The sequence below is a fragment of the Rhinolophus ferrumequinum genome, chromosome 20 (assembly GCF_004115265.2).
Source record: "Rhinolophus ferrumequinum isolate MPI-CBG mRhiFer1 chromosome 20, mRhiFer1_v1.p, whole genome shotgun sequence".
Lineage (NCBI taxonomy): Eukaryota > Metazoa > Chordata > Mammalia > Chiroptera > Rhinolophidae > Rhinolophus > Rhinolophus ferrumequinum.
Window position 1 is genome coordinate 26606991 of NC_046303.1, and position 15392 is coordinate 26622382.

Here is a 15392-nt window from a genome sequence, read left to right on the forward strand (position 1 = left end):
TCCTAAAGCCAAACACACAGATGGGACCTGTTCTTGAAATGTCCAGGAAAAGAGTGCAGGGCCCCCAGCTCGTAGTAGATAACCTTCGTAAATATTTTATGAATTAAGTCATGGCCCTACTTCTGCCACAGAGAAGGTTAAATTATTTCTTTTTAGTCTTCGCCTGCAATCCTGGAGTATCATGTAATATATAAGTTGAAAAAAAACAGAAAATGCCATTTCATCTTGTGGCATTTGTTGATTTTAAGTATTTTCATGAACACACACGTTCCCTGTTCAGTTCTGAACTGTGCTGGTTTTTCTTTCTATGAATAATTGCAATTCTGTTAGGCCCTTGAAGAACAATACAGACTAGTAAGGGGATAAAAAACTTTCAGAGTTTTGTTTCAGGTCCTCCAGATGTGCTAACACTTAGGTTATAGGTAAGAGAAAATTCTGTCTCTATTCTCAAATTTCAATTAAGAATTTAAAAAATATATATTTTAAAAGTCTAACTTTTATATAAAAGTTTAAATTGCTCTAAAAACATACAAATTCCAAATGCAAGCTCCTATTTCATTTTCAACTTTATTCAGAACATTTTGCAAATTAAGATTTTACAATTTAACATTTTACAATTAAAAATTTTATCTGCTACTACATAAGTTGCAAGCTTTTCAAAACACTACAGAAAATCCTTTATTTCTTTGGATTTTTCTGTTCCATGCTGAGCTCCTGAGATATATTTTTTCTTTCAGCTTCATTTTCATCTTCCTGTGAAATAAATTTTAGAAAACATTAAAATATAAACTGTAGGGCATTTTATTAGCTATACCTAATACATTTTAACTCTGTTTCTCTCAAGAATTGACTGTTGTGATTCCAGTAATCCTAGGGAAGGCTATAAACAAAATGGCAAAATTATGTAACATTTAAATATTTATAGTGGGTGCTGTTTTGTACTATATATCGTCTAAAAATTACTATATTTTTAAAAGCAACTGATTTTATCAACGACCTAAAAATTACTTTTGAAAACACCTGCCACTAAAAAGTGTCCTTGTTAGGGGGTGAATCAGATTATTTTTACTTCACTGTTTGATGAAAAGCAATAAATTTAACTTCTAAGACACTGTATGTGCTCCTGCATGGCCTTTCTGTCTCCTCTAGTAGCATGCTTCCTTGACAGGTCTGCCAATTTTCCAATTACTGGTACCGCCATATGTTATCTGAAGATCAGTCAGCTCTAAAACAGGAAACATGGGCATGTCAGGCTACAGAATGCTTACAACCGTCTCCAGTTTCCATTCTAAGCGGTGGCTTTCTAATTCACAACAGGTTCCTGTGGAACATGGTGAACAAATGAAGTGATATCATAATGTCTGCTTCCATAGGAATGAAGTGCATCTTGGTTTCAGTATTAAATGGTGACCTCCAAAGTATTAATAATGAGAGTCTGGAAAAATATTTCATCTTACAATGTGAAACCCATCTCATCATACCTGGTCCTTCAACAATACCCAAAAAGCAGTCCTGCTTTCCTAATGTTTGTGATATATCAAGATCTTTCATTTTTATTTTCTGAATTAAAAGCATTGCCAAACTCTTTCTGAGTTCATTAAAGCAGCAGTAGCTACTTCTTGAGTACATCTAGACAAGAGTAATAATAGCAGTTATCTCAAACACATTATCCTGTATCTCTACATCTTATAAAACCAAATTCAATTCAATTAAATAATTGTTGAGCTCTGCTTAATAAATTGACTTTATAAACAAATGCAAATCGTTTTTTCCCATGAAAAAACCACACCTTTGCCTATAAAAATTAAGATGGAGAAAGCTTCCTTTATAAACTGTGTCTCTAAATTCAACAGCATCTGTGATTTAGTCTTTGTCAACACCAGGAAAGTGGAGAAATTATATTGTCAACAAACCTGAGTCATTATAGATATGTGGGATATAGGGGATGGTGTTTCGAATATCATTTTGGCAATGTCATTTTAATATATTTTTCTAAGCATAAAAATCCACTGCATTTTATTTAATATTTTTTTCAACTTCTCTCTACTGAACAGACATACTACGTTTAACTCTTGAAAATCTATTCACGAACAGGTAGTTTCCACGTTAGACAAGAGTTTCTAAAGATTACATTTTAATGACATCCTAATAAAAAAAGCAAATCTTACTCTACCCTTTCCACTGCCTTCTTCAGGTGACACACTGACAGAAAGTGTTAAATCAGCATGTAAAGGTGGCAAGAGATTTTTGTTAGGCAGCACTGAATTTGTCTATATGTTCCCCAAGGCAGGCCTATCTTTTGTCTTATATTCTACCATTGAACAGGGCACATTCAGTACATAGTTGGAGTGCAGTAAATGTTTTCTGAACTATGTGAAACAGTGGAGCAAAAAATGAGTAAAAGAGAGGTATGCCTAAGCTAATATGTAATTCAGAAAAGCACAATATCCTTGCTTATGCAGTAGTCACACTTCTAGCAATCGGAACTTACTAGAACAGTACTGAAAACAGAAATAAGCTAAACTGTCTGAAGCAACATCAGACAAGACAGCCATTATCAAGCTCATATTCTTTAATATGTACAAGAATGGAGCTTTTATCATGTGGAAAGTCTAACTTCCCACACCAACATGACTTACTGGTTTAACAAGCTTGGTTATTCAGTTTTCCTAGCAAACTTCAATGATGTTCTAAGTTAAAAGAGAAATGTAAACGCTTAATAATGACACTAAGGGCTAGGAAGTATCTCTATGCTTTACTTTCATATTTAACTAACATTCTTCATATAATCCCTGTTGTTTTATTGTTGAATTTTTCTTAGTAATAAAGGAAGATTCACATATGCATGTCTTTTGTAACATTGCCTCCTGTTCAGGACAGGTCCAAAAACTGTTTCACACTTTCCTTTATGCTGAAGACATGTCTTAAAATATCTTGCCTTTCTATGCCTTTAAACCATTTGTGTAAGTAACAAGATCCAATCTGTTTCTTCCTTGTACAAGGATAGCTGTGATCGGGATGTAGAAAAGAATCATGGAGGGGTGGAGAGGCATTTAATCCTAACTGCTAAAGAATAACCAATCAGAATTACTATAGTATAATATCATCAAAATAATCAAAATAACACTAATAGATTTTATTAGAAATAAAAGCATTAGAAATAAAAGTATTAGAAATAAAAGCACTGGAATTAGAGACAATAAAGCTCTAAAAAGGATTTTAGAGGTTGTTTTGACTTTTTTTTTTCGAAGTGCTAATTTGTGTTTCTAACATTGTAGATCAATTTTTGTAAGAATTTTATGTGCAGTTCAAGATTTTATTAATCTTGAACTTATCAAATAAAATCCTGAGCTTATATTATAATAGCTCAGGCAGCAAATCAAGTATCATTGACAAGTGACTGCATAAAGAATGGAAATGCAAAGAAAGGAAGCTTTTTTTTTTTTTTTTACATTTCTTCACTACTCAATATTAAAGGCCCGCAAAATTTTCTTCTGATAGGTGGCAGGGTTTTTTTTTTTTTTTGTCAATTCTTTGCTGAGATAAGACATCTGTTTGTTTCCCAGTGAAAGACCCTTGCCACACGGATCATTTTCTTAGTGACAGCCCTGACAAGTTTGACATTTGTTTCGTGAAGTGTTCTGAGCAGCCAGCAAGAAAATGTACCCTTTGGGGCTACTGGAAAGTAGACAGATTTACCTCTTAATGTTTAAGCTTGTTAATTCATACTCCAGAAAACATGTCAATTGCTAGTTACATGTGGAATTTCAAGAATATGCACTCACTTAACAATAACGTTCATAACATCAAATAACTAAATGTGGTTCCTTAGGCTTCTTGCTCTTTTTACGTTGACAACGTTGTTGTAGTGAGGAGAATGATAATTTCTAGGCATACACATGTAGTTATGGTCTAATGCTCCAGTTGGCAACATGAGACTAAAAGACTATTCTAATAGAGAAATAAGTAAAAACACTGCCATTTTAAGCTAAACTCAATCCCTCCTACCATTGAACAAAACTTGCAAGATTTTGTTTAAATGTTACTCAGTATGCACCATCAATTTGCAATAAAGATGCCTCCTATTTTTCTTTATTTACAAATTTCACTTCGTTCTCATAATAGTTCAAAGAATTGATGTGAATTGATAAAACTATTGATCTGCTTTTCCTTTCTCTTAGGAGGTCACCAACTCCAAACAAATGCCAATTATTTTAGCAGCTGAAATTTCCACTGCTCGAGTAATATTTAGATTTAAATTACAGTCTACAAGTATAGATAACTGTGTATTTATCCTGTAGACTGCCAAGTTTTAAATTTCTTTTAAAGGTAGAATTACACAAAGTGACAACTTTCCTTAGTGTTTCTTTGTATCTTTGAAGGTGACTTAGACACAACACAACCGTAACCAAGTGATAAAGGTTAACATCACCAGTGATACATATTAACACTAACCCTTTGGTATGATGCACTAAAAACAGCACATAGACTCTGGTCTGTGGTCGCCTTCCCGATAATGCACAACCTCAGTCTCATCATGAGAAAACATCAGTTTTAACCTTACAAAATAACTGAACAGTAGTCTTCGAAAGTGTCAAGGTCATAAAAGACAGAAAAAGCTCGGCCTATCACAGATTGAAAGAAACTAAGGGGACATCATGACTAAACGCCATGTGGGATCCTAGAACATAAATAGGACTTTAGTGGGAAAACTGGCAAAATTTGAGTATTGGTTCACGCAATAGGTGATAGTATTGTCTTGATGTTAATTTCCTGGTTTCAGTAATTTACTTTGGCTACAGAAGACGGTAACAATACAGGAAGCTAGATGAAGGGCAAAGATGGATTATTAGTACGCTTTTTGCAACTTTTCTGTAAGTCCAAGATTATTTCAAAATAGATTATAAAAACAAAAATGGCTACTTAATGAAAGTTTTCTAAATTCAAAGTAAGTGTGAAATATGCTCAAAGATTGTATGTGGGGAAAAAAAAAATTAAGGCACCTGTAGCTCCTACACTGAAAATATACAGCTAAAATAAATTGTTTGCTTTTCATTGTTTTACCTAAAATTTCTTTCCTGAGTACCTTAAATGTTCATAGTGGTTATGTGAATTTTTTATTTTATCATCTGTGCTTTCATGTATTTTCTTTTTTTCTACTCTGAGTATGGATTACTTTCACAATCAGAAAATATAAGCTTTCTTTTAATAAGTCCCTTTATAATCTGGCGACTTAAACTATTTCCAGAAATAAGTAACCATATTGGGGGTCTATGTTTACAAAGAGAATGATGTCAATTGTTTTTATTTCACTGAATTTGCTGTTCACAACAAAGACATACGATGGTACCAGAGTAAAATGAAGTGAGAAGGTGCAGCTAAGCACTGACAAACTATTTCTATTTTCTTACCATATTTTCTTTCGATTTTAAATATACCATTGACTAATCAGAGAAGGAATAATTATTGTAATTAGATTCAAATAAGCAGTCAAAATCATCTATATGCTTTAATAATGTCCTTTTTAAATGTATTTATATCTATGTCTATATAGTTTCTGGTGAAAAATATGTAGACACATTTAACCTGTTCTATTAGTTATAGAACAAATGTCGAAAAGCAATATATATTGTTCCAATCTGTGGTCAAAAACCTTTTTATTCAGTTAAAACACATACCAGATATAACTCGCAACAGCATTTAAGACTGTGCTTTTAATACAGAAAATATGCTGCTGCTGCACAATGAGGAAAAATTTATCTTAATAACTGGAAAAATACTGATGATAATGAAAATGTTTTAGGCAAAATGAGCACACTGCATGCTTCAGACTAAAATTAATTAGAGTTTTTAACGTTTTACAATTCCACCATAATTCTTTAAATGGTGCATTTACTTCATAGTAATAAATACTTGGATCATTAAGTAAAGTGCAAAATGTGTGTGATGTGCTACATTAAACAACCTTTGGCCCTTTTTTCTGTACTTCTGCATTCAGTTTTCCAATGCATTGAATAAGCAATTGAATACCACAATTAAATTTCCTGACTTTGCATATTTGAGATTCTTATTTCATTTAATACAAAAGGCAATTAATCTACCATTTTACGATTGAATTCCAACTTTAGTGGGCCATGATAGACACTGAAATGAACTTACAAGAAATGCTTAATTAAATTTACTGTAAAAAGCATAAGAGGTTTTTTCTTATGACAGAAGTTGCATATTTAATTAGAAAGTCTAGGGCTATATTGTAAAATTAAAGTAACTAGGGAGGTTCTTAGTAAACCTAGCTCAAACATGTATGTCATTAGACAGAATGGAGCTATTTTATAGATTTCTCCCTTTTTTTCTCTACTTACTGATTCAAATAAAAGATAGCTAATCAAAGAAATCTCCCTTTGCTTAATATTATAAAATCATATCCTTTATTTTAATAGCAACTAAGATAGATAAAAGGGCAATAATGAATTTCTAATTTCATGTATGAAAATACATGAATAATTCTATTTCATTTGTTGAGCAATCACTTATCTCTCCAATTTGTGATTCTGGAGCAGATCTAGTAGAGTAGGTTTGCTTTGCTAAGTCTTTACTTCTTCCTGTCACTTTTTACTTCTTTGTGGTGCTTTTGGTAGCATGGAAATGGGGAAGTTAAAAATAAGATTTGGAAAAAGGGGAAGTTATCACAGACACCACAGAAATACAAAGGATCATCCAAGAATACTATGAAGGACTAAATGCCACCAAATTCAATAACCTAGAAGAAATGGAAAAGTTCTTAGGAACATATAGCCTTCCTAGGTTGAACCATGAAAAACTGGAAAATCTAAACAGACCAATCACCAGTAACGAAATTGAATCAGTCATCCAAAACTTTCCCAAAAGCAAAAGTCCTGGACCAGATGGCTTCACTAGTGAATTCTACCAAACCTTCAAAGAGGATCTAATACCAATCCTGCTCAAATTCTTCCAAAAAATGGAAGAAGAGACAGTGCCCCCTAACTCATTTTATGAGGCCAACATTACCCTGATACCAAAACCTGGTAAGAGCAACACAAAAAAAGAAAACTACAGACCAATATCTCTGATGAATACAGACGCAAAAATCCTAAACAAAATTCTAGCAAATCGAATATAAGAATGCATTAAAAAGATTATTCATCACAACCAAGTGGGGTTCATCCCCGGAGCACAAGGATGGTTCAATATCCGCAAATCTATCAATGTGATACATCACATAAACAAAATAAAGGACAAAAATCATATGATTATATCAATTGATGCAGAAAAAGCATTTGACAAGATACAACATCCATTTATGATTAAAACACTTAATATAAAATAGGTATAGAAGGAAAATACCTTAACATAATAAAGGGCATATATGACAAATCCTCAGCTAATCTCATAATCAATGGTGAAAAACTGAAGCCCTTTGCTCTACTTTCAGAAACATGACAGGGCTGTCCCCTATCACCTCTGCTTTTCAACATAGTGTTGGAAGTCCTTGCCAGAGCAATTAGGCAAGAGAAAGAAATAAAAGGCATCCAAATTGGGAACGAAGAAGTTAAATTGTCACTCTTTGCAGATGACATGATGCTATATATAGAAAAACCTAAGACTCCACCAAAAAGCTACTAGAAACAATCAACGAATACAGTAAAGTTGCCGGCTACAAAATCAACGTACAAAAGTCCATTGCATTCCTATCTACTAACAATGAAATCTCAGAAAAAGAAATACAAAAAACAATTCCTTTTGCAATTGCAGCAAAAAAAATAAAATACCTAGGAATAAACTTAACCAAGGATGTGAAAAACCTATCTGCTGAAAACTCTAAGACATTTTTAAAAGAAATTGAAGAAGACACAAAGAAATGGAAAGACATTCCATGCTCAAGGGTTGGAAGAATCAACATAGTTAAAATGGCCGTATTACCCAAAGCATTATACGGATTTAATGCAATCCCCATCAAAATCCCAATGGCATTTTTTAAAGAAATAGAACAAAAAATCATCAGATTTGTGTGGAACCACAAAAGACCCCAAATAGCCACAGCAATCTTAAGAAAAAAGAACAATACTGGAGGTATCACACGCCCTGACTTTAGCTTGTGCTACAGGGCTACAATAATCAAAACAGCATGGTACTGGCAGAAAAACAGACACCTAGACCAATGGAATAGAATTGAGAACTCAGAAATAAAACCACATAAATATGGACAGATAATTTTTGAAAAGGAGCAAAAAACATACAATGGAGAAAAGACAGCCTCTTCAATAAATGGTGCTGGGAGAATTGGATAGCCACATGCAAAAGAATGAAACTGGATTGCTATCTATCACCATGAACCAAAATTAATTTAAAATGGATCAAAGACTTAAGCATAAGACCTGACACAATCAACTGCATAGAAGAAAACATAGGTACTAAACTTATGGATTTTGGGTTCAAAGAGCATTTCACGAATTTGACTACAAAGGCAAGAGAAGTAAAAGCTAAAATAAATGAATGGGACTATATCAAACTTAAAAGCTTCTGCACAGGAAAAGAAACCATTGACAAAATAAAGAGTCAACCAACTGAATGGGATACGATTTTTGCAAACAGTGCCTCCGATAAGGGGCTAATATCCAAAATAGACAAGGAACTCATGCAACTCAACGACAAAAAAACAAACAACCCAATTGAAAAATGGGTTGTTCAGACAACCTGAAGAGACATTTCTCCAAAGAGGATATACAAATGGCAAATAGACATATGAAAAAATGCTCAACATCACTAATCAGAGAAATGCAAATAAAAACCACAGTGAGATATCACCTCCCCCCAGTCAGAATGGCTATCATCAACAAGACAAATAGTAACACGTGTTGGAGAGGCTGTGGAGAAAAAGGAACCCTCATATACTGTTGGTGGGAACGCAGACTGGTGCAGCCGTTATGGAAGGCAGTGTGGAGGTTCCTCAAAAAATTATGAATAGAATTATCATATGACCCAGCAATCCCTCTCCTGGGTATCTACCCAAAAAATCTGAAAACACTTATACATAAAGAGAAGTGTGCTCCAATGTTCATTGCAGCTTTGTTTACGGTGGCCAAGACATGGAAACAACCAAAATGTCTTTCGATAGATGAATGGATAAAGAAGCTGTGGTATATATACACAATAGAATACTATTCGGCAGTAAGAAAAGATGATACAGGAACATTTGTGACAACATGGATGGATCTTGAGAGTATAATGCTAAGCAAAATAAGTCAGACAGAAAAAGCAGAGAACCATATGATTTCACTGATATGTGGTATATAAACTAAAAACAACAAAATAACAAGACAAATAAATGAGAAACAAAAACTCATAGACACAGACAATAGTATAGTGGTTACCAGAGTGTAAGGACGAGGTGGGTGGAAGATGAGGGTAAGGGGGATCAAATATATGGTGATGGCAGGAGAACTGACTCCGGGTGGTGAACACACAATGGGAATTATAGATGATGTAATACAGAATTGTACACCTGAAATCTATGTAATTTTACTAACAATTGTCACCCCAATAAATTAAAAAAAAAATAATAAGATTTGGATTTTCCAGGTATGATTTGGTATCAAGAAGGAATCTCTCTGACCTGGGAAGAAAGACCCTAAGGATTTGCACAGTTATCTAAGGAAGGCATATTTATTTATAGCAGAGGAAATGAAGATCAGTGAGTGGAAGGTGAGAGTCTAGCAAAATTAAGTGGGATAAAAAAAGGAAATAAAATGAATGATAGATAGTATGTGTGAATTAGGGTAGACTCTAAATGAGCCTTAATCCAATTCCCTAAGTTTATAACCTTCCCAGAAACGTGAAAAAAAGCACAACTTTCATAATGTGAATTTTTGGGTACTTAAGATATGGTGCTAACTTGCTGGAGGCTAAGAATACCACCATACTTTTGTCTTCTGACAGGTGAGTTCTTATATGATGAATATGTTTCATAACCCTTGAGGAGCTTATGATCTTAAAAAACAAACAAAAAAATTTCTCTTTCTCTAGTAGACTTCTAACATTTGGGAAATAAGGATAGAAATCTACATTAGAGGCCCCACATTGATAACTTTCCTTCATTTACAACATTTTTAGTTTTAAAGATATGAGTTGCTTTTGAAGTATTTAGGTTGGTAAGTTGGTGTGTGGTCAGCTCTGATAATAGAAAACAAGAAAACCAAAACCCAAACCCCTCAAATTCCAGAATGGGCCCACAGAAATATATTTGCAAATGAGGACAGCATATGTCTAATATATATTAATTAAAAGTTTACAGAACACAAAGATACAATATTTAAAGAGATTCCTTAGTAAACATTTTTGCATAAATTATCGACTATTCAGTAAATATAACATTTCAAAATCCAGAATGTGCTAATATTTAAAGACAATACATATAAATTTCTAGTTTCACCATAGATATACAAGGAGAAGAGACATTTCTAAATTTATGTTTTTCATTTTTTGCCCTAAGTATACACATACAGATTTTAATTGCCAGGAATTTAAAAAATGCTACTAAATTAAAAAACGCAAAAACAATGTTTAAAAATGTTTGAGATATGCAAGATCACCAGTCCGATTATACTTCCAAGAGATTTCCAAGTTGGATTAAAAAAAAATCAGTAATTGGCACATTATGATTTTCACAGATATATATATATATACACATATATATATATACACACACACATATATATATGTATATGTATATGTATACATATATACATATGTATATATTTATATATATATGCTATAACTAGCAATTATTCAGCAATAACTGAAGTCATTACACAGCTGGAAAATACTTTTACAGAATATTTTATTTATTCACTTATATGAGCAATAACCATACCAAAATTGGTAGCCTTCCTAGTAATGCGTAACTCAATCTAATCATGAAAAACGTATTGGACAAATCCATATTGAGAGATAATCTACAAAATAAATGCATCGTACACTTCAAAAGTGTCAAGGTCATGAAAAGCAAGGAAAAAGTAACTCACAAATTGAGGAGACAGGGTAACAAAATAAAATCGGGAAGCCTGGACCAGCAAAAGGACATTATTGGCAAAACTGGTAAAATCCAAAAAGTTCTATAATTTACTTAATAATGTTATACTAAGGTTTAGGTTTGATAATTGTTCTATGCTTCTATAAGATGTTAACATAAGGAGAAGATGGGTACTCCATACTTTTTATACAATTTTTGCAACTTTTAAAATCTAAACTTATTTAAACACGAAAGTAAAAACAGATAAGCAAACAAATCATCTTTGTTAGATAATTTAGTAATAAGTATAGTTTGGTTTCAAATACTATAAAGTTTCTCACCGAAATAGTACGCAGAGGTAATCAGAGTTATGGCTAACGAGGTTTTGGCATTTCCATGATGTGAACAGCTCATTATAGACTCGATACTATGAATTAAGTATTTACTACTTGTTGGTAAAAATCATACAGTCATTCAATAATACCGAGTAAAGTCCACATGAAATTCATTGTCGTGCTTTTTGGCTTCATGCAATTTATGAAACAAGAATTTTTTATGAAAAATTAGAACAAGATTCAACCTGTAATATGTTAAAATATAACATCATCTGTTTTTATTAATATCATATTGTAGATTTTTTTGGGGGGGTAGCAGATGTTCTTATTAATACTGACATTTTATTTAAGTACCTTTAATCAGTGGTTAAAAAATAATTTCTGACTATTATATAGAGGAAAAGAGGTATTTTTCCTTAACAAAAATTTCTCCATAGAAACATCATTTGATCTAATACAGACTTAACTGTGTACAAATGTCAAAACAAAATGAAAATGTTAGTAAATCAAAACCTAAAGAATCGTTTTGATTTTTTTTTTGTAATCCAATGACAGACTTGATTGTATTGATCAAACAATCTTCTTATTTTAGAAGAGTCTGAAATACATTTATCCCTTGACTCATACTAAACATTTTAAGATGACCTTAACTCTATTCCTAGAATCCTTCTTTTCATCCTCCCACAAAAACTTACGAATAATGATTGTGTGTCAGACACTGGGAAAAGTGCTGGAAGTCACTAAGATGAATAAAACGTCTTGCTGGCTAGAGGAGCCCATGTTCCAATGTGGTAGGCAGGTGTGCATATAAGTACAATGTAATGGAGAAAGCATATAATAAAGTCCATCAGGCATATAAATGTGATAGAGAAGAAAACAGAACTATAACAATACATAAGGAGAATTTGTTTTTTAAATGATTAATATTCTACATGTTGGGCTATCACATCAAATAATATACCCTCCCACATGACCAAAAATTAATATTGTGAATCTTTAAAACAAATACTTCCTAATGTATCTTAAACGACCCTTTATTAAGGTGAACATTGAGGACTGCATCTTTCAGAAATAAACTTAAGTTTAGAAACTGCATTTTCAAAATTTTACTCCCAAGTGAACAGATTAAGTTGCCTCAAATATCTCTATTTCAACTTGAATGCTGTTTTTCCCAAAGTGAACCCATTAATCGTCAGTTTTATTTGAAATTAATTGCTCATTAGACAGCCAAGTAACACATCTCCTATGGCACATTAATTTTTCATACTTGAAAAAAGTTGACTTTGCTTCAAAAAAATTAAAAATACTATTTTAGATAATTCCACATACACAAAATTCTCTAATAGTGGTGTTTCATAATCAGTGTCAAAAATAAGAGCCACAATTCCACATCTTGAACTTAGATTATCACTTAGGGACAATTTGCTTTTTTAAGAAAAAGATTAAATGTTTTCAACTGTTTGCTTTAAACTGGTACCATGAAACCATTGATATGTTCTTAAACGGTTCAAAAGAGTAGGTCAAGTCAAGTTCCAATTGACTTATAAAGCTTGCCTGAATATGAATTCATTTACCCAATTATTTTTTATGATTAATTATTCTATAAGTATAAAGCATTTCTCAAAATTCTATAATCTAGGCTATAGGACATTGGAAAAAATATTTAATACATTGACATTTTAAAATATCCTATTTGAATAAGATATTCAGAGACCTAGTAAGTTACCTATGTATACATCCCTCCATGACTGAGTATCAACTATGTATTAGGTATTGTGCTAGGTGCTAAAAAATACTGTCATATATAAGTGACGTGGTCCCTGCCTTTTAGATCTTGTAATCTGTGACTAAAACAATTGATAACTTGAGTTGTTTAATATGACTGCAATTATAATATGTTCAATGAAATAAAAGTATAGTGCTATTAAACTTTCAATAGAAGGACCTAAAAGTTTCAGGGAAGCTCCCCAATTTCCTGAAAATGACAAATACCTTGAGACTTGAAGGATAAAGAGTAAGTCAGGTAGAGAATAAAGGGATGAGCGTTCCAGGTAGAGGGAACAGTGAGAAGGTTAAGTCAGCTGAAGCCCAGTAGGAGATAGGAAAGGAGCAGGAAATGACATGGAAAGGTAAACAATACTTGGTTATATCATTTTCTGGTTCTAGCATTACACAATGCCAGTGGACGGTGTCTTCAGACATACTTTACATTTGTTCTGTTTCTTCTATACAATTGTGTTGTGGAGGAAACTTGAGCTTTGTGGTCAGCGACTGGCAAACCTAGATTCAAATCTGAACTTTGATGCACACACTATCCAAAGCTATGCAACTTTGGAAAAAATCACCCTTTATGGACCTCATTTTCCCCCTCTATAAAATGGTAGTAACTACAACTGATGGCTAAAGGTATTGAATGAAATAAAACAGCACAGATCCTGGCCCATAGAAAGCACTCAATAAGCTTTATTCCTGCCTTCTTCCAGGCTTAACTTTATTACATATTTTATTATTATTTTTTTATTTACTAAATTTATTGAAGTGTCATTGGTTAGTAAAATTATATAGGTTTCAAGTGTCATTTCTATAATACACCATCTATATATTGTATTGTATGTTCATCACCAAGAGTCCTCTTTCTATCACCACGTATTTGACCCCTTTTTTGGATTTTAATCATCAATGGCCTACTGACATGCAGGTAGGGAGTGGGGAGACTCTTCAAAAACAGTGCTTTCTTAATTGAATAACCATCATTATGCCGTTACATAGAACCCAAATCCATCTGTCTCTTTAATTTCTTGATCTTGCAATTTCCTTTTTTAAAATTAAATTTATTGGGGTGACAATGGTTAGTAAAATTACATAGGCTTCAAGTGTACGGTTCTATAATACATCATCTATATATTACATTGTGTGCTCACCCCCAGAGTCAGTTCTCTTTCCATCACCACGTATTTGACCCCCTTTACCCTCTTCTACCATACCTCCCTCCCCGCTTACCCTCTGGTATCCAAACTGTTGTCTGTGTCTATAAGATTTTGTTTCTTTATTTGTCCTGTTTTTTTGTTGCTGCCATTTGCGACAACAAGGATGGATCTTGAGATTATCATGCTAAGTGAACTAAGTCAGACAGAAAAAGTTGAGAACCATGTGACTTCACTCATATGTGGGATATAAAACTGAAAGCAACAAAGGATCTTCCAATTTCAATCTTCTATATTACCAGACGCAAAGATTGCAACAATAAATAATAACTCAATCAGGTGAATGATTCCTCTCAAAGATACTCATTCATAAATGGTAATAATTATGGAAAGGCAGTAATTAAATAATTCTTCAAAATTACAACATACGGGCCGGCCTGGTGGCTCAGGCAGTTAGAGCTCCATGCTCCTAACTCCGAAGGCTGCCGGTTCGATTCCCACATGGGCCAGTAGGCTCTCAACCACAAAGTTGCCAGTTCGATTCCTCGACTCCCTCAAGGGATGGTGGGCTGCGCCCCCTGCAACTAAGATTGAACGGGGCACTTTGAGCTGAGCTGCTTCCCAGATGGCCCAGTTGGTTGGAGTGCATCCTCTAAACCACAAGGTTGCCGGTTCAACTCCCGCAAGGGATGGTGGGCTGTGCCCCCTGCAACTAGCAACGGCAACTGGACCTTGAGCTGAGCTGCGCCCGACACAACTAAGACTGAAAGGACAACAACTTGAAGCTGAACGGCACCCTCCACAACTAAGATTGAAAGGACAACAACTTGACTTGGAAAACAGGCCTGGAAGTACACACTGTTCCCCAATAAAGTCCTGTTCCCCTTCCCCAATAAAATCTAAAAAAAAAAAAACAACAACATAGGCCTTTCATTAGCATTTTTTATGGAAGTTCCTCCCAGAGTTTCCCTATAGTCTGCATGATGTTGTAATTGTAGATGAACGTAAATTAATACTTTTCTCCCTGACTAAAGCAACAACCCTAGTGTGGTGGTCCAACTGAAATGAAAATAATCTTGGGATCTAGGTAGGTTTAATATATAA

At 33.5% G+C, this 15392-nt stretch overlaps 1 protein-coding gene across 4 annotated transcripts in view; it reads right to left on the minus strand.

Annotated features, from left to right (window-relative positions):
- PHF14 (PHD finger protein 14) overlaps nucleotides 1-15392 on the minus strand; it is a 175300-nt gene that overhangs the window by 14908 nt on the left and 145000 nt on the right. Inside the window, exon 19 of one of the 4 annotated variants that reach the window (XM_033088440.1) lies at nucleotides 534-753. The exons of 1 other annotated variant lie outside the window; for it this stretch is intronic. In XM_033088440.1, coding sequence (XP_032944331.1) covers nucleotides 679-753 — 75 coding nt within the window. In that variant the 3' untranslated portion in view covers nucleotides 534-678. Of the gene's footprint in view, nucleotides 1-533; nucleotides 754-15392 lie in introns of those variants that run through there. 2 more of the 4 variants (XM_033088430.1, XM_033088438.1) reach the window with 2 other exon arrangements.